This window comes from Chlamydotis macqueenii, chromosome 6 (assembly GCF_036417535.1).
Source record: "Chlamydotis macqueenii isolate bChlMac1 chromosome 6, bChlMac1.mat, whole genome shotgun sequence".
Classification (NCBI taxonomy): Eukaryota; Metazoa; Chordata; class Aves; order Otidiformes; family Otididae; genus Chlamydotis; species Chlamydotis macqueenii.
Window position 1 is genome coordinate 38,064,723 of NC_141561.1, and position 23,188 is coordinate 38,087,910.

Consider the following 23,188-nt stretch of genomic DNA (forward strand, 5'->3'; position numbering starts at 1 on the left):
CCTTTTAAATGGAAATCTCAGGGAGTGTGTCAACTCTGTTCAGTGTCATTTAAGTAAACAGAAACTTTTTAACTCCCGGCTGTTTGTGCAAGTGTGTGCAAGTTAACTTATTTTTACTTTCCATTCAGGGCTGATCTTTCCACAAGCACATTGCCAGGCAGATCAGGCTGGATACCAGCTGGATCAAGAGGATACCAGCCCCAGAACGAACGAGTGCCTAAGGTCTCTTGGAAAGAGCTGCTCCGCACCTCCCAGCATAGAGTCGTAAGAAACCACTCTTAGAACTTTACCTGAGGTGAGACAGAAAAATTCCTAACACAGACTGCTCCAAATGCCACCTGAAAAATCCTTTTTCAGAAAATAAATACACCTGTGGGCTGTTTTACTCCTCCTTGGTGCACAAAAGCACGCAGACATCAGCCATGGATCCACACCAGGATCTCCACTGCACAACCCAGGTACCTTACACTGCCGTAATGGAAATCAAAGAACAAGAAAAATATCAAAACCATCAAACCAGGTGCACATGGATGGAGGAAAGGGTGTTTTTCCTGACTCAAGCTGTTCCCTCTCCATCCAGCCCCTGGGGTACGGGTGCCTGCGCTGCAGCACACACAGCCCCCCCATGGAATACAGACCCCGCAGGCCAGCTCCTTGTTCCTGCAGCACCCCTGGGTTTCCTCTCATGCTGTCTTCCCAAGTAGCACTTTTCTTACGGAAGCAGGAAAAGGTGACCAAAAGTACACAGAGCCGAGTGCACAGAAAAGCACCCACTCACGCCAGGAACCACACAGGTTAGACCTTTGCAGACTGAAAACACAATATCGAGGTAAATGAGCCATACACCCAATATTTCCCATCGATGCTGAACAAGCATTTCACTCCCATCTCAGCAACACCAAAGAAGACACCAAGTGCACAGGGTCAAACGCTTGCAGCAGGAATAACTAGGGGGAAAAGCATTAGGGGAAAAGCATACTTATTAATTACCTCTTATATTAAATAAAACCAACACCGTTTTGGTCAAATATCAGGATTCTGAAGTCAAAGCAAAATGGTATTTTGACATTTTACCAAAATTCACTTTCTGAATAATTCCAGCCAGCTCTATTTAGCCCTATACTGCTCAGTCGCACACCCACCGACACAAGCTGAATTGATCCCAAAGCAGACACCATCAACGCTGCTGCAAAAGATGCAAACAGATTGATGTAGATACAGATTTACATGTGCTGGACATACCCTGCCCACAGAAACGCTGGTTTGCCCACTAGGAACACCCGCAGTGATGCCATCATTTCATGATTTTGGGACTCAGCTGCTTCGTCAGCACAGTCTGGGCATGCAGTCTGGGCATGCACCACATCAATTTGCAAGGTGAGGGGTCTTCACTGTAAACGAAGCAAAATTTCTCTATTTCAGTGGCCAGTAACGGAGAAATTTTTGATCCGAAGGCCATAACAATAACAAGGAAAAGATCACCTGAGCACACTTGCTTTGGAAGGATTGGATTTCCTTACACACATTACCAATTACTTCCCAACAGGCCCTAACCATACATATTTAATTTTACATTTGATCAGTTTGAGTGATTTCGGTGTCACCCAACCAGGGACACTTACAGGCAGCGCAAGAAATAAATGCCCTTTTAACCACATTTTCTTCTTAGATATGCATTGTTCTGCTAAAATAATTCATTGTATCCTAATGAAATGAGCACGGCTGGCTACAAGAACGAATGGATACTCACTCCCCGGCGATGGGTATTTATGTGCAGGGACGAAGGGTCTGTAATGGAAGATCTATCGTTAGCGCCTGAATCCTTTTTATCTTCATTTCACATGACAGGAGTGAACCGAGTGTTGTTTTGGGGGTATAATTGATCTACGGCGGAAACAAATCAGCTCCGCAGCTAAGCGAGGAGATGAAGTAGCGGATAATCCATAGTTGAAAACCAGCTGTTCTGCTGAGATCAAATGATTACTTTGGCACTGAAATGATTAGCTGACAGGGGAGCGTGTTTCAGCACCCGCCGTCATTACTGAGCACCGCTGCCGTAACCTCCGGCCACACAGGTGCCAGGCACCAGAGCTAATTGACAGCAGGGCTGGGATCAGCTTGCCGTTTGCTAAATTGATGGACCTCACCTGGCCTCAATTACAAACACCAGCATCTTCACGAAACAACCAGGCAGAGGAGGCGGGGAAGGTGGTACGCAGTCAACCATCAGATAACTGTGACTGCAACAAATGCCAGCAAAACATTTTAGGTTAAAGCTGCATGGCTGTCTCTGCTCTGGACAGTAGTTCTAACACAGCATAAATATTAGCAGCTATTTTCCTCTTATTTCTCTCTGCTTGCACACCTCTGACAATTACCGAGAACTGAAATTCACCCCATCCCTTTCTGCAGTGCCCTGCCGTAAGGATTCCTGCGATGGCTGTTTTTAATCAGTTTCCCTGTTTTAGGCAAGGTAAGGCAAGCTACCACCTGCTCAAGAGAACATTACACAAATGGGACAGAAATGCAGGCAGGACACAGGTTTGCAGTTGTCTTGTTTTTCCTTAATCATCTTCTGTGCCTTCAACTACAAGAACCTTTTCCAAACCACCTGAAGATAACGGAGGCTGCACAGCAGATGAAACACAAACACATTCACATCAGCAGTCTGCAGGGACTGCCTATCACAGCAGCAGGGATGTTCTGCTTCCAGCTCGCCGGCTCAGAGAGCGGGAGGGTAACCCGTCTGCAGAGTGTACTTCCTCTCTTCTTCCTCTTACCTAAAAACTCATCAGATTCCAAACAAAGCAAAAACGCTATTTCAAAAGTGACAGCAATCTATACCACCTATTAGGTCAGGTTTTCCACATGCATATCAAAGCAAGACAGCTCCTTAAAGCAGATATATTTTCTTCTCCTTGATCACTCAGCAGGTTTGAAAGGAATCCAAACCTCTCAAAGAGGTTACTCCACACTTTTGCAGAGACAATCGTTAATTCCCTGATATTCATTATGGATTTTCCTTTCTTAGGCCGTTACTCTGCACCGTACTTTTGAAGGATGAACTTTCACTATTATTGCTGAGATATGTATTACACAGGGTTGTTACTTTTGATTTACAGCAGCAATATGACGCGTGCCTCACCATCCCGTTCACTCTCCCCTGCCCTTCAGCCTTTTCTGGAGGGGAAGCCGATGAGTATGGAGGTGGGGGGTTGTTTTCAGAAGCCCCCTTCCAAATTCAAGGCAGGAGGGGTCTTTCTATGTATAAACCAGCACCACTGGTATGAAAAGGATTTAAAGCAACAATGTTTCAGATCTCAAGCTTCCCTGTTTGGAGGCAGTAATATACTCACAGGTAGCCTCCGTGAGTTGGTTTCTTTGTCGGTGTTTTACAGGTTGTGCCCTGCAGGAAGACACAGATACTTCCACCATCACCATCATTATCCAGAATGACAAAACAATTTATAATGTTTTACAGCTTCTTTGAGGATCTGAATTCATCCCAAAACATCAGAAGCAGAATGAGTGGCGACATCAGGCTTTGGCCACCATTCCAGCTCTCGCACCACCTGGTTATGTCCCTTCCATCCTATTCCAATTGAACAGCGTCTACTGCAAGGGTCTTGTCTCAATCTTGGTCTCATTAAAGTTGTTTTCTTAAAGTAAGAGCATAAATTCTCTTACAAAAATGTTTCTTTTTTTTCGTATAACCTCTCCCTCCAGTGAGCAACAATAAGCTATCACTATTATTTTTCCTGCACAACACAGAGCAGGTTTGTCAAAATCGGCATGATCTTTCTACTCTGCTTTTTAACATTTTCAAGTCTACTATGTTCAGACAGTACTCAGAGGACTTCATTCTTGCTCTCTGGCAGGACTAACGACCACCAAAGGGGGAAAAGAAACACTACATGCTATTCAATGCAGCATGCAGACACTATCACCCTTCCACTTAACTCAGACACAAACACTAGAAGCCCATGAGACCAGTTCCACTTAACCACCTGCAGAAGTACTGCCTTGAAGTAGGTCCTCATCGCTTTCACAAAAACATCCCGATTCCACCTTTCCGCAATGATGTTCGACACTGGGGACACCTCACCTGAGAAATCAGGGGTACTTGATTTCATACCCCATAGGGTTCAGCACTCAGAGCCAGCTCTCACTGTAAGTGGCTAACAGAGGTGTCCCTGCTAGCTGCTCAGGTTGGGCAAACCCACTCTCAACCCCAGAAAGACACATCTGCTATCAAGCCCCAGCCAGCTCCAGTCTCCCTGGCTCCTCAGACCAGCCCCACACAACCGAGCAGGTTTCGCTAGGACGCATCCTTGTGAACGCTCCCGTGACATGCTATTTTTGAGGCAGACACTCAGGAAGGCAAATTTCTCCCTCCGTCCCAGCCTTCCTGGGCACCTACGCAGGATGCCTGTGCAACGCACAAGGGCCATAATTAGATGGCCCAGCGCTAGTATCAGGTTTGGGGTGGGAGCGTTGCTGTTGCCAAATGCTGCAATCTGCACAATTGTGCTGACATTTCTGAACTGTAAAAGCCCTCCGGGCAGGCATCTACAGAGGAAACCTTTAAAATTGATCCGACTTAGCACAAAAACTGTTGGCTAAGCCTCCGTTCGTCCCTCTGCTCCTCCACCCCTTGACACAGCTTACAGCAAAAGACTTTGCTTTCCCTTTCATACGGCTTTTAACAGCAATTCAAGCCCATTGATCCAGGACTCTGAGTCAGTGTATTACAATGCAAGATTATTCAGCCTCTGACAGTCCGTTTATTTAATTTCATTTCATTCCACAGTAAAATGGGATGGGAGGGAGGGAGAGCTAGAGGAAAAATTGGCAACATATTGCCTAATTGCTCAGGAAACCAGAAAAATGTCCCTCAAAGGAAAGTATAAAATATTTCGACTTGGCACAAGCTGCTATTCCACCATTAGATATGTATCTATATGCCTATCTATACCTAACCCGTGCCTCCCGACTCCAACCTCTGTTCCATGGAAAGATTCAAGAGGGTAGGTGGACAAAGAGGAGAATAAATAAATCTTAACAACACTTGAGCAAGGATTGTCAGTGAACAGCGTGAAACGGTGGAGTTTATGCCATCTCCTAGCCAGGGTTCGGACTAAGCCTGAAAACTCATTTATGCCAAATAACCTTTCTTTCTCTGGTTGGAATTAAACAACTCATTTGCTTTATAACCGAGTAAATCCATTTATAACTTTAAAAAGTGTTTGCAACTAGGTTTTTTCTTCTGTTGTTTAGTTTAACTTTACTCCGTTGTTTGCTTTAGTCTGGCTTCAATTAGGCCATCATTTCCAATCCTATTGATAAGGGAGAGGTTTACAAGAGTAAAAGCATTAACAGCATAAGGTGGTTGAAAGGGAGAGCATAATTGGTTCCACTCGCCTAGAGGGAAGATCAGCTTCTAGGAGAAACAACACCTAATTAAGAAGGCTTGCACTGTTTTATTTTTAATAATGTCCTCTCTCCACTACCAGCTTTTTTTAGTACCCATCACAGCAGCTTCTGGGTTCCAGCTCAGCCACACGTATTTTGCAGACGCGCAGGAGCTGACAGTGTCAGACCCTGTCATGGACAGACAGAAGGAAGAGTCTGACAAGACACTAAACAACAGGAAAAGAAACAGTTTAATAGTCTGTATTTAATTAAAAAAATAACAAGCCTAGACAGAGCCACGAATCTCAGCAGTTGCTTTTGTTCACATTAAGAATTCAACTCCTGATCTGTATGTTCACTGGTGGCCAAGCTTCTGGGTGCCAGGACCAGCTGAAAAGCACCACCAGTTTGTCAGGCATTTGGCCAGCCATGCACAGGCAGTGGCAGGTCACACAGGGGACAAGTGAGGTGACAGTGCTGGCCCAGGCGCTAGCCTAGACTAACACAGGGCAGTGTGAGGAAGGAGGTTTAGCTGCACCTCAAAGATGCCCAGCAGACATTGCCCAAGGAGTAACGCACTTCCACCCGCACATGTTGATCACAAAGGCAACGCCTGGGGTCAGCATGTACCTCGAAATACAGCCCCATATAGAAGGCTGTTAGGAAGGGAACAAGATCTGTGTTACGGAAGAGGAGGAGAAAGGTCTTCCTGGCTGTTACTGATGCTTAGTGACCAAAATGCAGGAACACATCCATTTTGCAGACTGCTTAACAGCTTAAGTGAAGGGTCTCCAGACCTGTCCAGGACATCCCTGGGGTGATGGCAGACTTTGCCAGCTCCTCCAAACGCTTTCCTCTACCATTAACATCCTCCATATGCTGCCCAGCCTGAGCTGTTGCCAGCTGGCACTCATCCACCATGTTACCTCTGCCAAACCTGGAAAGCACTCCACCTGGAGCAGTGAATCCCAAGTCTTGGGCATATTTTTGGTACTGGGGCCTCTCACACCTCATGATCTCCCAGCAATGGGGCTGGGAAGGGGGTGCAATACTGTCAAACAGCAAACATCACTTGCAGCTGTGGCTGGCACCCTGTCACAAGCAGGAACACTTCCATGTTGTTCCTCCCAAGCCCACCTGGCCTTGCAGGCACTCCTGCAGCACCCAAAAGCTGCCAGAGAGGCTCCTGAGGTTCAGCAGGACCAGTAAGACAGACAGACTCCCACCTCATTGCAAGGAGGACCCGCGCAGCCCCTGGGCATGGGGGGAGCCACCCCACATCACCTCCCCAGCAGTCTGCTCTGCCTAACGAAGGGCGGCTTCGCTGCAACCACAAAAACAGGATAGCAAGCAGAAAGGATATTACTGATCTTGAGCATGTGCCTGGGTCTGGGTTACTCTGAATAATTTAAGTCAGGCTTCTTTTATCTCTCTCCTGCTCCAGAGTTGCTACCGCTGGCACGCACATGAATCAAACAGGCTTCCCGGGTGCCTCCCGTACAATGGGAGCTGGAAGGAAAATGCTAAAAGACAATTTAAAGAGACTCCTTAATCACCCTGGACTTCAAATCTTCACCTCTCATCTTCACACGTGATACAACAGAAGGATGCTTCCCACAAGTGAAGCGGGGACAGGTAGAGGCTGCGGGAGAACTGGAGAAGCTCTTGGCCGTTGCCAACACAATGAAGCGGGACATGAAGGCCCCACGATCCCCAGGTTGGGATCCATTCCCGCGTCCTCCTCAAGTCCCAGTAGGGGAGCCTCTCTGAACTCCCCATTCACGGGGGTACACGTGTGTCAGTGAAGAGCTTCTTAACACCACCTGCTAGTCACTCCACACAGAATACAGCGCCTGTTTTATACAGCAAATCGATCACAGGAACGCGGACACAAGGGAACATAGCTGCTCGTGCCTCCAGCAGCTTCGGCAGCACTCTTGAGAGCAGCCCTGTGGCAGACGGGACGTGACGAGCAGCTCAGTACCATCCCCAGCAGGCCCAGGCTCCCCTGGAAAAGGCCATCATCTGCAGCCCTCCTCCATTACAACCTCCCCAAAAAACTGCTTCCTGGAGGGGTCACACAGCACCTGCTACAAACAGACACAAAGGGCCACTTTACAGTCATCCCTGCCCCAAAACAGGAGCCTGCATTTTCTCAGCATGCAACTCTGCCCCTAAACACAAGTGGCTATCTTTCATATGAAGCCACTAAAAATAACTGCTAAATTAAGGGAGCAATAGCTAATGTACATATATTTGGTTATGGCTTGGCAAACCCAGCTCAAGGATTAATTGCATATTAATTCTCTTCTATGTTTGTCTTAAAGAAGCTAAAAATTAATTTAAGCAGAAGAGTACCAGCTTGCACAGGCTTTAAGTTTCTCTCAGCCAAAAGCAAAGCCCAAACTCCATCGCAGAGCTGATCTGGGTTGCTTGCTGGTAAGGAAAGGACGAGAGCAGAAAGAGAGATTGCACAAGCTGATTTTCTGATTTATTTTAGGGATGAGAGGTTGGCGTTGTGTATGGAAGAGAAAGGAGCCTCCTAGCCCAGTTACTCTGCTTGTTGCAATGCCCTGGACAACCATGAAAATAAAAGAATAGGGCTGGAAGGAGCACAAAACCTGGGTCAAGATCTGTCTGTGGGGAGCTAGCAAAAGCATTAGCTACTTGGAGAGAACAAGCTGCCAGGTTTGTAAACAATATTTTAAAAAAGCTGTGCAAGAGCCAGACAGAAATAGCTACACAGCAAGTGAGGCCGATACGGCAAGGTGAGGAGGAGGTGGAAGGTGGGCAGAGGGCTCAGGGTCACCCCTCAAAGCTCTGCAGCTCTACTGAGGTCCGGTGGGAGAGAGGAGCCACCGCAGCGGTGGCACAGCAAGCATAGGGCGGTTGTCAGCCGTCCACGATTATTTGCGTCCCTGAGTAGGCAAGAGTGCCCAGGTGCAAGGGGGAAATGTTGGCAAAAAGGCAAGGAGGGAGGCAGACGGGAGGCTGGCAGCCGCGCAGGCAGCTTTTGTGGGGGGAAGGAAGAAGGAAGGGGAGGTGTGAGCAGGGTCCCTGTGCTGCTGCATCTGGCAGAGGAGATGCACCAGCAGCAGCTAGAGGCTTACGCCAAAGAGGCCTTGGCAGAGGCATGAATCGAGCAGCACCGTGTCCAGTATCTACCAAAAATGGGTTGAAACCAGCCAGGCTGTTGAAAAGGGGGTTTTGAGCTTCTGAGGAAGGGAGGCAGAGGCAGCTACGGGCAGTCCGCAGCGCTACAAGGACACACCTGCATTACTGATGCCCAACTGAGCACAGAACAGTACACGCCGCAGAGATGTGGATGCTGTCTTATCAGCAGATCATGATGGGGAACACAACTGAAGCACAAAAATAATGTAACACCTCTGAACAAATTAAGGCCACAAAGCACTGCAGGTCTTTTACCTACCAGCTGGGGAGGCTCTGGGAGCAGTGGAATCAGCCTGGTGAGATTATGCTGGGGACTACGTGGCATGTAATACTCATCTTCAATAGCAGAGAGCAGGCACCAAACACCCAGGCGCTGTCCCACGCATCACGGGATGAGAGCAACCTGAACACCGCTGGTTGGTCAGCAGCAAGGGACACAAGTGAGACAGCACAATCTTCGGAGAGGGGGAGAGTGCTGCTTTGGAAACACTTCAGAAATGCTGGTCCCTGCCTTGAGGTTGGCGGAACCGTGAGATTTGTTATCATCATCTCGCCTTGGCAATCTATACACCCTGGCCATTCTGAAATTAGTTTAAAACGCTGGGATTATTTCAGGTTACTGTTTCTGCAAAAGCAATGGGAAATGGCAGAAGAAGCTGTCCTCCTAGAGCTGTATAACACATGCTTTTTGCAGTTTGCCTCTGCTCCCGCTCCACCCTCTGAGTTTGAGACCCTACTTACCCTCAACACAGCTCGGGTTCCTTCAGCACAGTTGGTGGCTGATCACAGCCAGCAAAAAAACATTTTATCCACACCAGAAGCACGGCCTGGCATGCTGCTGGCCTCTTGTAACCCACCCAGCACAGCAGTTGTGTTTATTGCTGCGTGTGCAGGATGCCCTAGCCAGATCCATATAGCAAGTTGGAGGTGTCCTCTTTCCACCTGGATTTCTGTGGCACGCACAGCCCTGCCCCTCATGCTGCTGCTGGCACACCATTAGGCTCTTTATGCTTCGTTTTCAAATGGGTAAAGTCCCAGCAGGGCAATTACAAATATAGAAATACACCTATTTGATTTCCAGGTCTGTAATTACCTGGAGGCCGCTTAGCCTCTTGCCAGCCAAGAACGAAACCCATGCTGGCGAGAATCTCCTGGTGCAACTCACTGTGGGACAAATGCTACAGGGCAGCTTTGCCCAGCAAACCCCTCTAAAATCCCTGTGCTGGTGTAAAGCCAGACTGCAACATTTTCCAAGCACTTGTGGGGAAAATCTCCCTCCCACATAACCACAGCCACCCTGTAGCATCTCTTTCTGGGGACTCTTGACAGGCACTACACATCCTGCTCCCCTTCTGCTGAGCTGGGACCTTACTGAAGCTTGTTAGTTGGGACTTAAAATACCATTTTGCTGCAGAGGAGTACGCAGAGCTGTGCTGCCAGGCCTTCAGGAGTCATATGTATCATCACAGGGATCTGCCAGGAAAACTGGACAAGGCAACACCCTCCCGTCTCTGCACTCCCCTTCCCAACACGTCTGTTCAGACTGCAGGTTGCCTTCCATGCCGATGTCTCTGCTGCGCTCTACCACTTGGGCTTTCAGAAGGGTCTGCTTAGACCCATTTTGCTACAAAAGACCAAAAAGCTTTTTACCCCCAGATTCCATCTGCCACAACGTCTAAATGTGATTGTAAAGAAAGCAGTAAGTACAGACTGGCGCCAGTTTCCACCGAGCATGCAGTTATGTATGCTGACAAAGGGAAGCTGGGGCTGTACATCTTCGCGGTAACTGCAGCGGCTGTAAAGCTGCCCACCGTGAAACGCCCACCCGGTTAAACGGCAGGCAGATAGCTGCCAACGTAGCTGTGGCTGAGGGTGCTACAGAGGCACCAGAGAGGTAAATGAAAAAAGAATTTATAAAGCGGTGGCAGACCATTTTCAAAGGCTGTTGATTGCAGTTAGCAATAAGTTTCATAATCATTTAGGAGAGTTATTGCCGGCAACAGCACAGAAGTTTGGTCATGTCTTCAAAAATAAATAATCTGAATTGGTTAAATAAAATCCAGGCGCAAGACAAAAAGTCACTGACTGAATTGCTAAAAGCCCGGGGATTAGTCAAAGATAACTCTCATTTACCAAATGTGTTAAACAGAACAAAAGTGCTTGCAGAAGATTGTTCTGTGGTACACTAATTCTGTATTTTATTTTGAAAATTGAATACAGAGATGCTATTAAGAAATAAGAACTGTCCACAATACAAACTGTCAGCTTTGCCAAGTGAAACAGGTTGCTGCTGTTGAAACCAGCAGGTTGCTGCTTCTGAAACCAGTCATTCACAATACGAACCAGTGCACGATCTGAGCTTTTCTCAAGTTCTTTTCCAAAATCCAAACCATGGAAATAAATCTCAGCTCTAGCCTTGATGAGACTCAAGACATGTACCTGCCCATCAGCTTAACTACTTTCACAGAGCAAAAACCTGGCTCATGCAATTAGCTGAAGGATGGCGGTGCCTTGGGCAGTAGTGGGAGATGGAGCCTGACCTCTTCCCACCATCACTGCTGAATTCCTGGGTGAGCCTTGACATGCGGCATGGACAAGGGAGATCTCGGGGTCTGTCTTCCACCCCATTACTTCTCCTGCCCATTTCAGTCACGCTCCTGGAAACAGTAAGTGCCTTTCCTCACTGCAGCCTATGCCAGCAGAGAGACTGCCTTGGCCACGATGGGAGCTGCCACTCCAGTAGCAAGGCACCACATTCACCTAATCCTCATTTCATTGCTGCAGCTTGTAGTGACGGGACGTCAATGACTGAATTACCCTGTGTACATTTCCTGTGAGTAGGCTGAGCCTCAGAACAGTAATAAAGAGACTAGGCTATCAGCCCACAGTCAGAACCACGTTGCTTTTCCCAGCGCTCAGGCTTAGACACATTTTTTTCCTCCTACCGAGCGCTCCTTCCCTCTGCCAGGACTCCCATTGCAGCCACGGTGCGGGGAAGCACCGAGCAGCAGGAACAGAGCTGATGGAGCTGGAGGGTAGCACACGCAGAGGACAACCTCACATCGCAGTTGCTCACCCTTGTTTTGGCCAGCCACAGACAAGCAATATCAAGACTATAACACAACCAGAAGCAAAAGTAAAATACATAAAACTAAATAAGGAGATTTTTACTCCTGTTCTGCGCACATAGGAAAATGGTAGGAAAAAACCACTACTGCGGGTAGCCCCTTCTTACATGAACGAAGCTCCTCATGACCCCTAAGCCATGCGCTCGCTTGCAGGCCTGGAAGTTTAAGTGGTTGAGCATTTTCTTCAGGTCACAGGCAGTCCTTTTTAGTCTTAATCAACAGATATACAGAGAGCTAAACTCATGGACATAAAGCAAATCTACTTAGCGAATAAATGTCTAAATATGAGAGATGAGATGCTGATCTTTTAACGTTCCTCTGCAGGGTAAATAAAATTATGGGTTTTTTTCACTTCAATTCATTTATGGTATTCATTTATTACTACATGATAAAAGGCTCAGCATGCTCAGCTCGCCACGTCTTCCCTCCACCCTGGAGTGAGAGGCTGCCCAGTTAACCTGAGCACTAACGAGAAGGCAGGCGGCCACACAAAGCCACGGTACTCATCAGCCGGATGTACAGACAACCCAAGGGCAGGTCAACTCCCTACCTGAGGTCTGTTCAGTGGAGAAACGGGGCAATTACTGCAACAGAGACTAAGGAAAATTGGAGCAGGCTGGAAAAATATCTTGCACAACGAGTTAAAACAAGTAATACTGCCTAACTAACAAATGTCAAACTATTGGTGTAAATTTGCCAACATTTATTTATTTGCCTCACCAAGAACATGTTCTCCTCTGTTTGGTTTTCTATTTTAATGACTACAATTTATCATATTAACTAGACTTCCAGTTTTTGCTGGGTTTTGTTTCAAGTTCTGCTTTTTGCTGAGGCATCTGTGAGAGGGCAGTCTCAGGTAAGAGAAGTAATAAAACTAATAAAAAAGGGACAGTAACTGTCATCAGAAAGCACAAGTGACTGAACAACCTTCATTTACTACAAAGGGCCTGTCTTTCTTCCTCTCATTTGCTGATTTTACTGCCCACTTTCCACCAATCTTTTACTCTGCTTACGGCAGCTCTCCGCAAGGAACGTTAATTCCCCAGTTTCCTAATAATTTGCTTTCCCTACCTACCAGCAGGCAGCTTAAGGAGGAAGGAAGGAAGGAAAGTCAAAGCGAGAGAACTGTCCGTGATGAATTCAAGCCTTGCAATGATGAATTCAAGCAATTCGAAGGCCCAGTCAGGAGTTTCAGGAGGCATTTGAAACTCCAGCGATGCCTGAATCAGTGCAGGGATCCTGCCCGCACAGGAGGTATCTATCTGCCGCCTGTCTAACGCAGTGGGAAACCAGTCAGTCCAGCTGCACCAAGGCTGTATCTATTTCAGAGCACAAGCATATGTGTTTTCCCCACCTGTCACAACTGTGAAATGTATAGATAGCATTTACTTCCTAGGCATTCGTCGCTCAAATTAACAGGCAACCTGTTAGTCTGAGTGTAATTAGCACCCCAAACTTTACTCCAGACGTATCTGGTAGCTGAACTTTGCTTGCAGATCTTTTCACAGCCTGGTGTACGCTTAGAGTAAATATAGGCCAACATATAGAGTGGAAAGCCTGTGAAATCTCCAACAAATTTTATCCGAAGTGCAGCTAAACATGCTGTCGGAGAATCTGCTCTGCCTTTGTTGGAACCCATAACGGCAAGTTCACATTTTCACAAACTGAAAGTGAGCATCAGGCTCACCCGAGACCCAGCAAACCAACCCACAGTGTAACACAACCTGCCAGGGCTGACTCCTGACACTCTCTTCCTGCTGCCGGATCTAAACCTGTTGCTCCCTCTACGTGCTTTTTAAGAAAATATCAGTTACACACAGACACGTATCATGAAAAGTGCCATTAGCATTTTGCAGAAGTATATGCGAGCGATACCATATGATACAAGGGTGTAAACCCATATCTGTGCCACGGCTTGACAACTTCTACCAGAGAGTATGACCAGCAAGCTGCAGCCACACTGCCAGGGGCTGCCTTTTCTCCCGTGGCCCTCACACCTGCATCCCAGTTTCCTCCACTGTTGCAGCCACGTTTTCTGCAGCATCTCAGAAGCCCAGCTGAGTGCAACAAATCACTCCTTTACTGCAATATTTCTTCAAATACAATCAATTTTGAAATGCCAAATAAGGACAGGCTTAAATTATTTTAATTTGCATTCATTCTCCCTCCTTGTGGTTGCTAACACGTTAACAGGGAACACACAAACCACGTTGAAATGTTCCTTCACAAACCCAGAAGCATGTTATTTACTCAATATTTGAAGTAATGAGGGCTGAGGGAGCGCACAACCCAGGCTCCATGGTGGCAGGACAGCCTTCATCTATCCCAGAACTCCCCTGGACACTGGAGATTCAATTAGGCTCATAACTCCAGTCTCGTACACGAAGAAGGTTTTATGTTCATTCAGAAATAACTTTTTTTCTTTTTCTTAAATGCTCCACAAACGTTGCCCAGAATTCTTCCCTTGCTTAGTCTATCAACCAGCATTTTATTAGGACTAGCTTCTCCAAGCCTCTCGTACTTATCCGCACGATTCTCTGACCGTCCTAAACCTTACCTTACCTGCTCCGTACCCGCTGGCAATATACACTGATAGAGACCTGCAAGGTGTCACCTTTCTGTGCGGTGACATGGCTTTCCCCCCCCAAGTCCTGGATAAATTTAAACGACGCATACTCAGAGCATCTGTCACAGCAATGACATCGCTCTTGTTTTCTGCACATCTGTGACATTTTATCATCCTCTTATATCACAGTAGAGCTGGTGGGAAAGAGAATTGCCCTTCTCCAGCCCAGCACCTGTAGTTACTCCCCTAAAACACAGAAGACAGAAGGAAGTGAAAAAAAAAAGAAGATTGCTTACCCGCAAGAAGGAGAGGTCTCGGTTGTGCTCAATGCTGGTGATTTCCAGGTTGCCCATAACTACCTCACAGTTCTCATAGTACTTGCGCAGGGCCCGGTACTGCTGCTCCAGGTCAGAAAGGGAGCTCAGCTTGTTCTCGGTGCCAGCACACACTGCAAGAAACCATGGCACAAACAATGAGGATGAGTGTGGAAGAGGAGCAGAGAAGAAAACAAAGTTTGCATACAGAGATACAGGTAATTAACAAAAATCCTGATTTGTTCACAGGATTGGGTCTTGCAAAAAAAAAAAAAACAAAACAAAACAAAAAACAAAACAAAACCCCACAACCAAAAAAAAGCACAAGTTACTTCAATATCAGTAGTAGAGATTAGAAGGTACAAATATGGTCCAACATCAATCATCTCAGCAACTGAAACACATTTCAGCAAAGGAGACAAAGGGCTGGTATTTACGACCAAATGTAGAAAGGCTGAAAACACAGAAATGCAGGAAAAATGCAAAACTAGTTGACCTCAGCACCTACAGGGCCAAACCCAGGTAGGCGTCGGCCAAGTCCCTACCAGTTCTGCCAATGACAGAATCAGACACTGAACAGAGATGTGCCAATCACAGACTAAAGGACGTAAGGCTGGAAAAATCTGTGCCCCCAGGCTGACCTGGGTAATCCAACATTTTCCCTGCTCAGCTGATGCTCAGAACAGTCTGTTGGACAAGCCAAGAGTAACCTGACCAGAAGGCTTATACCCAACCTTGTTTTCCTCATCACTTTAAGTCTCCAGCTCTTTCCAGCTTTATGCAATTACACAGGAGAAAGACAAGAGCAAAAAAAAAAATACCATTTTTCCACAACACCAGACTGCGATCTGAATGCACAACGGAGATGTGTCGAAACACCAACCTAATACAGTTAGTTTTCAGAAAACGCCCTTTAACACATACTACTCTGTTCTCAAGTTTGAAGCTCAGTTCAAAGCTACCGCAGAATCAAAGCTCTGCTCAGTCCACTAGCTTACCGCGCAAAAAGCAACGTCTAAAACAAATGCGAATAAGAAACACAGAAGTAGCATTTTACAACAGCAGGTTTTCACGCAGCTCTCAGCCTACCAGGACAGCAACGCTATTTAAATGGTCAAGTGTTTTTTTGCACGCACTACCAACAGCTTACGGGTTTTTCTTATCCACAAGCAAATTAATCTGAATAGATCTAAACTTTTGAAACGGGCATAATATTATGCGAAACATGAGCCAGACTAGAATAGCATTGCTGGAGCCATTCCCACTCCTGGATTAGATCAATACAAACAAAACTCTCCACGTGTGGAGGCACCATCAGTAAAATTAGCTAAAATCTGCCCTTTTGAAGGATGCGAATCCTTTTTTCAAATATCAGAAGTAATTAGGTTTTTGAGTACTACTATCATTGACGCTTTACTTACTACATCCCCCGCACTGTATTTTTCTTAATAGAAATGGGAACAATTCTCATCTCTCTTCTCCACTGCAGCATCTCTGCTCTTCTGCCAGGGCGATTCGAGCTTCAAGCAGCCTCTCAGCGAAGGGCTTCAGGAGGCAGCCAGAAACCCACAAACTCCTCAAAGTCTTCTCCCAAGGAAACTCCCTCTGCCCTAAAAACGGCAGTAGAAATCTGTTCCTCCTGAACCGTAACTCCCCAGCAGAGACAGAGAGCAGGGGCTGGTTTCACGGCCAGCCATTCACAGGATGAAGGTTTTATCAGATAATTTTTGGGTTTTGTGTTTCCAGCAGCTAAAGAGCACAGACCAAAGCTGAACAGGTAGTATTGTAGGACTGCTTTTCCAAGTACACATTTGGTCTAGATAGCAAAGGAAATGTTATAAAGGATGTAATCTTTTTATTTCTTTCTATGACCTGGTAGAAGCAAAATTTCTAAGCCCTTGCTAAGTTTAAAAACTTGTAATATTTTACATATATTCATCATACTGTGTTGCAGAAAAATAAAACTAGTCGGCTTGCGTGGGTTTAAAAACAAAAACTACCATCTCAAGTCAAGGCTTAATTTAAAGCACTAACATTCCCATATTTGAAAGTTTTCTTGTAAAACCTTACCACTTGCAGTAAAACATAACTAAACAAGATGTTAGTTTTAATATTTTAATAGCCATTTTGGGGGATTCCCAAGATGGAAAGACATGGTCCCATTGGGACCTGATGTAGCTCTACCGGACTGGGAACACCTGGAATGATTAATCACCACTGCTAGGGGACAGCACATCTTTCTTTTTGAAACCCAAAGCCCTGTCCTAGCTCATATTAAAATTTTTATTTGGAACAACCTCAAGATCTGCCCCTACAAGCATCTCCACCCTTCAGGGAAATGCATGCCTGTCCCTGCGAGGAGACTTAAAAAATGTTTGCTACCAATTACGGAATCAGTTTGTTTGCTTTTACCTTAAAAGCAGCAGCACCCATAACAACAAGATTCAGTGTGTTTCCAGCCGAATAAGTATGATTCTGTCTTAAGACTCCCAAGGACTAATAAATAATTTCTGTTCTATTTTGCAATCAATGCTGAGGATCAACACAGTTCAGAAAACAATCCCAGCAGCTCAACTACTAAAGCTATATACTGCAACACTGGTGCTTCCTGTTGCACACCCATTAAACATTTCCCGAAAGCTAATTTAGCCATTTGTTGCTGTAAGGAGGCAAAACACCTGGAGCCTGATCTTGCAAGAGGATTCAACGGGGGTGAAGCCAGCCCAGATGTAAGCTGAGGCTGCAGGTTTTATTTCTGTGAGATTTATTTTGTACAACCAATTTTCTACAATCAAACTGTTGCAGTAACTACTCCCAGCTTCTGATTAAGCTATGGAAATCAATTCCTTCAGATTAATAAAAATCTTAAAAGTAAATTTAGAAGAAATCATGTTGATCTCTCAAATGTATCTCATAGCCTTTCCAAGCATTTAATTTCTGCCTTAAAAACAGAAAACCCCTCTGGTCCTCTATTTACAGAACATGTCTGTGTACCAGTTCGCACCTGGCCCTTTGGTGCCTTCAAAATATGCGGCAAAAGGTCCGTGCAATCCAGATCCTCACAGTCTGCTCCTGCTGCAAAATCTGGGAAACTGTAATACTTAAGTCTCACTCATTATCAAATTAAGTAGTCTCTTGCTCACTCCCTCCACCCTCTGTGGGAATAGGGAGAGATAATATAAGGGGGGGGGGGGGAAGGTTCGAGCTTTGAGAGTTTGAGATAAGGACAGGGAGAAATCCTTAAAGTTATCATTACAGGCAAAACAGACTCGACTTGGGAAAACTATTTGTTTATCATTAAAATCAAACCAGGATAATGAGAAAGGGAACAATATAACTTCCTCCCACCCCTCTCTCTTCTCAGGCTTAAACTTAATGTCAATTATCTCTATCTCCTTTCCCCCCACCTCCTGGCACAGGAGGAAAGAGGGAATGGGGGTTACGGTCAGTTCATGACGCGTTGTTTTACGCCGCTGCTTCATGGTTGGGGGGAGAACTCCTCGCATTCCTCCCCTGCTCCATCGTGGGGTCCTCCCCGGGCTGCAGGGGGATCTCTGCTGCTCCGTGGGGCTCCATGGGCTGCAGGGGCACAGCCGGCCTCACCATGGGCTGCACGGGAATCTCGTCAGGAGCGACATTACTCTTCCCCACTTCTTCACATTGGCATCCACAGCCGTTCCTCTCACAAGAAATTCTTCACAACAGGCAGGCAGACGCCTCTCAGGTTCTCTTCACATCTCATCTCCTCTCCACTTCTTGCAGCCGGGCCGGGCCGAGTTGGGCCCAGTCACCACCCGGCGGGAGGCCAGAGGGTGAGGCCTGCAAGGCCCACAGGGCTCGCGCCTCCCTCTCTCTGCCCCCTCTCAGCTCCTTCACATCATCTTCCCTTTTTTTTTTTTTTTTAAATTTCTCCCCTTCTTAAATACATTATTGCAGAGGCATTATCAGGGAACATTCTGCTACCAACTGGCTCAGCCTTGGCCAGCAGCAGGTCCGCCCTAGGCCTGGCCAAGTCCACTGGACAAAGGGGAAACTTCTAGCCGTTTCCTACAGAAGCTGCCACCGTAGCCCCCCTCGCCCCCAAATAAAACCAGGACAGAAACCAAGAAGTCACTGGCCAGCATCAATCCTCCCAACCGCAGCTTGGCTTTTACAGCTCTGTACTGTACTGACAGGCCATCTCCCCTCACAAAAAGAAACTGGTTACAGATGACCTCAAATCAAGCAGGACACTGACAGTCAGACTGTCCTGCACCACCCAAGGCACAGCACAGCAGTGGGGATTTTCTGACACCGGCCCCCGACCCGCAGGACAGCTGAAGCAGAACCTGAACCCCGAGTGGGAGCGCACCCCGACCTGGGGAACAGTTGAAGTCCCAAAGTAACCACGGGTCACCAATAATCCAGCAATCTCTCTGTGCCTCAGCTTTACAGCACCAGTTTTGTACAAATACTTTCAGTGCACCTAATAACTGTGCCGCATTCAAAATACAAAAGGGAAAACCATATCAGTTTTTAAGAAAAGCAGATCAGATCAATTGTCACTCGTAGGAAGATAGAGCTGGGACAGTATCTCCATCCTTCACACACAGTCCTTTAAAATAGAGATATTAGCTATGCTGTTGGGGTTTTTTTTAAGGTAAAATACAATTAACAGGGTAAAAAGCCATTCAGGCCATGAGGGAGAAATGCTGCTGCCACGTACAGTCACAAAGGAGGTCCTATTTGCCCACACACAGCAGGACCCAAACCTGCGAGGGACACAGGCCGGAAAGCAGGCTGTGAACTGCGAGTTAACAGTAAGTTTTACCCCTTATTTTGAGGAGGGAATTCCCAGCTGCTCCAGGGCAAATATAATCATTTTGAGTCTGATTTGACAAAACAGTCAAGAAGCAGTAAAGCGTGAGTCGGGAGCTGACTAAGTCCGTCTGCCCCTGAGTCGGCGCAGAGTGTGAACACATCCCTCTCATCCTGCTCATCTCTTGGAAAAGCAACAGGCATCTATGTGTTGTAGCAGGTCTTTAAAATTAAGTGCTAAAATAATACATATTTTCAGGGATGCTCCAGCTCTATATAGGTATAAACATCAACAAAACAAAAAATGTATTTCCTTGTCATGCCATGCAAAACCACCATAATCTATATTTCATAAACTCTCTTCAAAGCACTTTGTTGCGTGTTGTTAAACACATTATTTTATACAGCGCCAGAAACTGATGAGCAGCAAGAAAATAAAGATTGCGCATTAAAAGCTGTCCCTGCAGCAGAATCTCTCCTGGTTAATAAAATATACTAATTCCCTTACCTCTAACAGAGGTCAAAAAAGTCAGAGCTTAAGATACACCTCCAGCCTGCAGTTTCTCTGGCTGTTGAGCATCTCTGAGCACGTACACTCCTGACTTGCTCCTGACCAGGTTACCAGCGTGCCAGGAAGCTCTCAAACACATCTCTCCACCAACACACGCTTGGCCGCTACCCCTCTTTCCATATTCCGGCAACTAGCCTCAGAGCACAACGGGTACGTGCCCAGAGACACCCACCACAAACGCTATCCCGGAGCTGAAGGATGTGCACCTTCCCACCTGGGAAGCCCCAAATGGGTGGAGACGGTGACCAGCCAGGCTGCCAGCCCGTGGCCGCTTCTCATCTACACTGCAAACGCGTGCAATTTTGGGTGGGCGCCGGGGCAGAGCACTGCTTGGCCATCAGAAAAGTCAATTTCAGGCATTACTCACATATTCACACTTCATGTTCAGTTGTTTACTTATTACCAGCCACCTAAAGTGATGGAGAAAAGCTTCGGCTCCTAATGGCCCCAATTACAGCAGTAATCATCGTCTGTATTGAACTGAACTTACGTTTTTCATCAATATTCATGCACATGACTTGGAAATTCATTTCCCATTGACAGTTTTTTCATAACAAAGCCAAATCATTTCAACGCTCACTCAAAGGCAGCAAATAATGAAAGCATTTTAGAACACCCTTTAGCTTCTGCTTTTTAGGCCATTATTTTGCTCTGCTCTGTTGATGATAAATCTATACGTTAAATTAAGAAATCACATTTGACTCAATCTAGTTCTGTTTCTTGTAATATTAATTGATTTTATAATCTCCCAGCTCAACAGATGAACCGACTTTTGGAAGGAGGTCCTCTTTTTTCATTTCTTATTTGATTCCTCTTCGGATATGCCTACATTTGGAGTTATTCGGGAAGAGTCAATGCCATCACCTCCAGCATGGTCACCCTCACCTGAAATACTGGTGTCTCGCTCCTCTCCCAAAGCACATTCAGACTAGCAGTGATGAGGCATCCTCTCTGCCAACACCAAGGGAGCTATCTCAAGCATCTGGATATATTATTTTTAATCATAAAAAAGTTGTTATTATCTGTTTGCTGCGGATGCACCAAAGGAGAGCGGCGAGTTTGCCCCGCACCAGCCTCCACCTGAACGCAGCACAACCTCCCTTTGTCGATCAATTTGTCAAGTGGGCCAAAAAGGCTTAAATTCTCAGGCTCACTGTTTTCAGAAGAGTGTTTACAAAGAGAATTACACATTCCTTCATCCCAGACAGGATGAGCCCAACAACAGCCAGCACTCTCTTTCTAACACCTTCTTCTCCTGTACTTCCCACTTATTTACTTAATTAGCTGTGTTTTTTACAGACAGCACCATCATCAGGGATTCTTGAAAGGCAGCTAAGGTAACTATTTATTAATAATTGCAAACACTCACAGCAATTTGTTAAGACCCTCAGATGGGGGGAAACACTCGAGCCCCTTAAGGAACAAACTAATTACCAGCAATGCCGCAGCAGTCCCCATTCATTTCATCATGCTCCGCGCTCTCAGCAACTGCCTGGGCACCCTATCATGTGCGCACACAGAAGAAAGGGTAAACACACTTTTAATCCTTTCATTATTATTTTACAACTCTCCTTGAGTGAGCTGCAAAAGCCCCGGATTTTCTTGCAATTAGGCACGTCCTAATGAAAGGAAGGATTGCCTGCACTCGCAGTCTTGGGGATGTCTCCCGGGAGAAGGCAAAACACTCCTTGAGGTCACCAGCCCTTTTCCTGTAAACCCAGCAGTTCTGGAGAGTGTTTCAAAATTAGAGGCTTGCTTTCCCTAGGTGAGACTGAAATGAAGGAGAGCCTAATTTTCTCTGTACTCCTAATTAAAAGCTCAGCTGGCACAAGTGTTTTCCTTCCGGGAGGTTTGCTCTATGCTAGAAAATTATTATTCCATTTGAATCCAGTTGCACGCAACCAACCCAACTGCCACGAACCACTGGACAGCCGCGTGGTCAGGAGAGGAGCAGCTCAGCATTGCCATCCAAGCTGCCGTTCAGTCCGTCAGAGCATCATCAGGATGAGGTGACATAGTATGGGCTGGCCCATACATGTGGCCACGAGCCACATCACCAGGGCTTTAAGCCCTTACATCCACATGCAAACAGCCTAGAAACACAAGCTTTGGAGTGCTGTTATTTGACTTCTGAGTTAAGCTCTGCACAACTAAAGTGGGAAAAAAAAAAAACAAAACAAAAAAAAAAAAAAAAACCCCAAAAAACCCCACCCTATAATTTTCATCCAGACTTGAATCTGCAATGCTGAAAGGATACTGAAATAATTCCACAGCCTTTCTTCTCTTTGCATGGAGAAGAGGTTCCTTGGTTGACTGCACCAAGGACCAAAAGCATTAATTCCCTGATATTTGCTGGCTAAAGCCCCAAATATCGTTTCACACACCATTGTAAAAGCTTCTCAGCACTTCCAGAAAAGTAGCAGGAATGTGTTTTAGCAGAGTGGTCCCACCTCCAATAGAAGCTCATCAAGATGCCACCTACAGAGGGAAGATCTTTCTCAAGTTTATGAACAGGAACACAAATAGGCACAGTAAAGACCGACAGCGATCGTAACTTCATCAAGAAGGACTAGTTATGTGTGATATCACCTTCCTGAGCTGATGGCACCCTCTCCCTGCACCAAGCTGTCCAAAATCTGTTTGCAGGATCCTACACAGCATATTTTACCAATGTAGCACTCCTGCTCGTACCAACCAAAAAACAGCATCAAGATGCTGACTAGATTTATACTGCAACGCTTCAAGGATAATCCCCTGTGCCGACCATGTCAAGCCATTGTCATCCGATTGCGTTATGCCAACATTTCCAGCATTGTTTCTTATGGTTTCCTCACATATTATGATACAGCAACTGGAAAAGGCAAAATGGGAAAAGTGTACTGCAGGACCTACATCACACAGCTACCACTAAAAAAAAAAGCAGAAGAGGCTTTGCCAATAGTTCTTTCCCCTGCAAAGCCTTCGTAATCAAATTAATTTCTGTGGGTATTTCCTTCTTCCCTTTTCCTCCCTACTCTTCAGACACACACACACACACACTTTCTTTCCTCATTTCATTCTATTTTGAGAGTAAATAGTTGCTTCTTAACTATAATGTAGGTACCGGACTTGACAAGCAATTAAAGCAAACAATTTCCACTCATCTAACTTTGCCAAATTAGTCAGCTGCCATCTGCTCTATCATCTGGCTCTCCTTGAGGTCTTGCTGTGAATCTGGAAGCGTTCG

The 23,188-nt window shown here is 46.1% G+C and overlaps 1 protein-coding gene across 1 annotated transcript in view; it reads right to left on the reverse strand.

Annotated features, from left to right (window-relative positions):
- The window catches only part of ERBB4 (erb-b2 receptor tyrosine kinase 4), a 395,635-nt gene extending 375,291 nt beyond the window's left edge, over positions 1-20,344 (reverse strand). Inside the window, exons 1-3 of the mRNA XM_086751200.1 lie at positions 20,330-20,344; positions 20,056-20,092; positions 14,577-14,728 (exon numbers count right to left, since the gene is read on the reverse strand). Of these exons, the coding sequence (XP_086607326.1) occupies positions 14,577-14,728; positions 20,056-20,092; positions 20,330-20,344 (204 nt within the window). The remainder of the gene's footprint in view (positions 1-14,576; positions 14,729-20,055; positions 20,093-20,329) is intronic.
- Between the last annotated feature and the right edge of the window lie 2,844 nt (positions 20,345-23,188).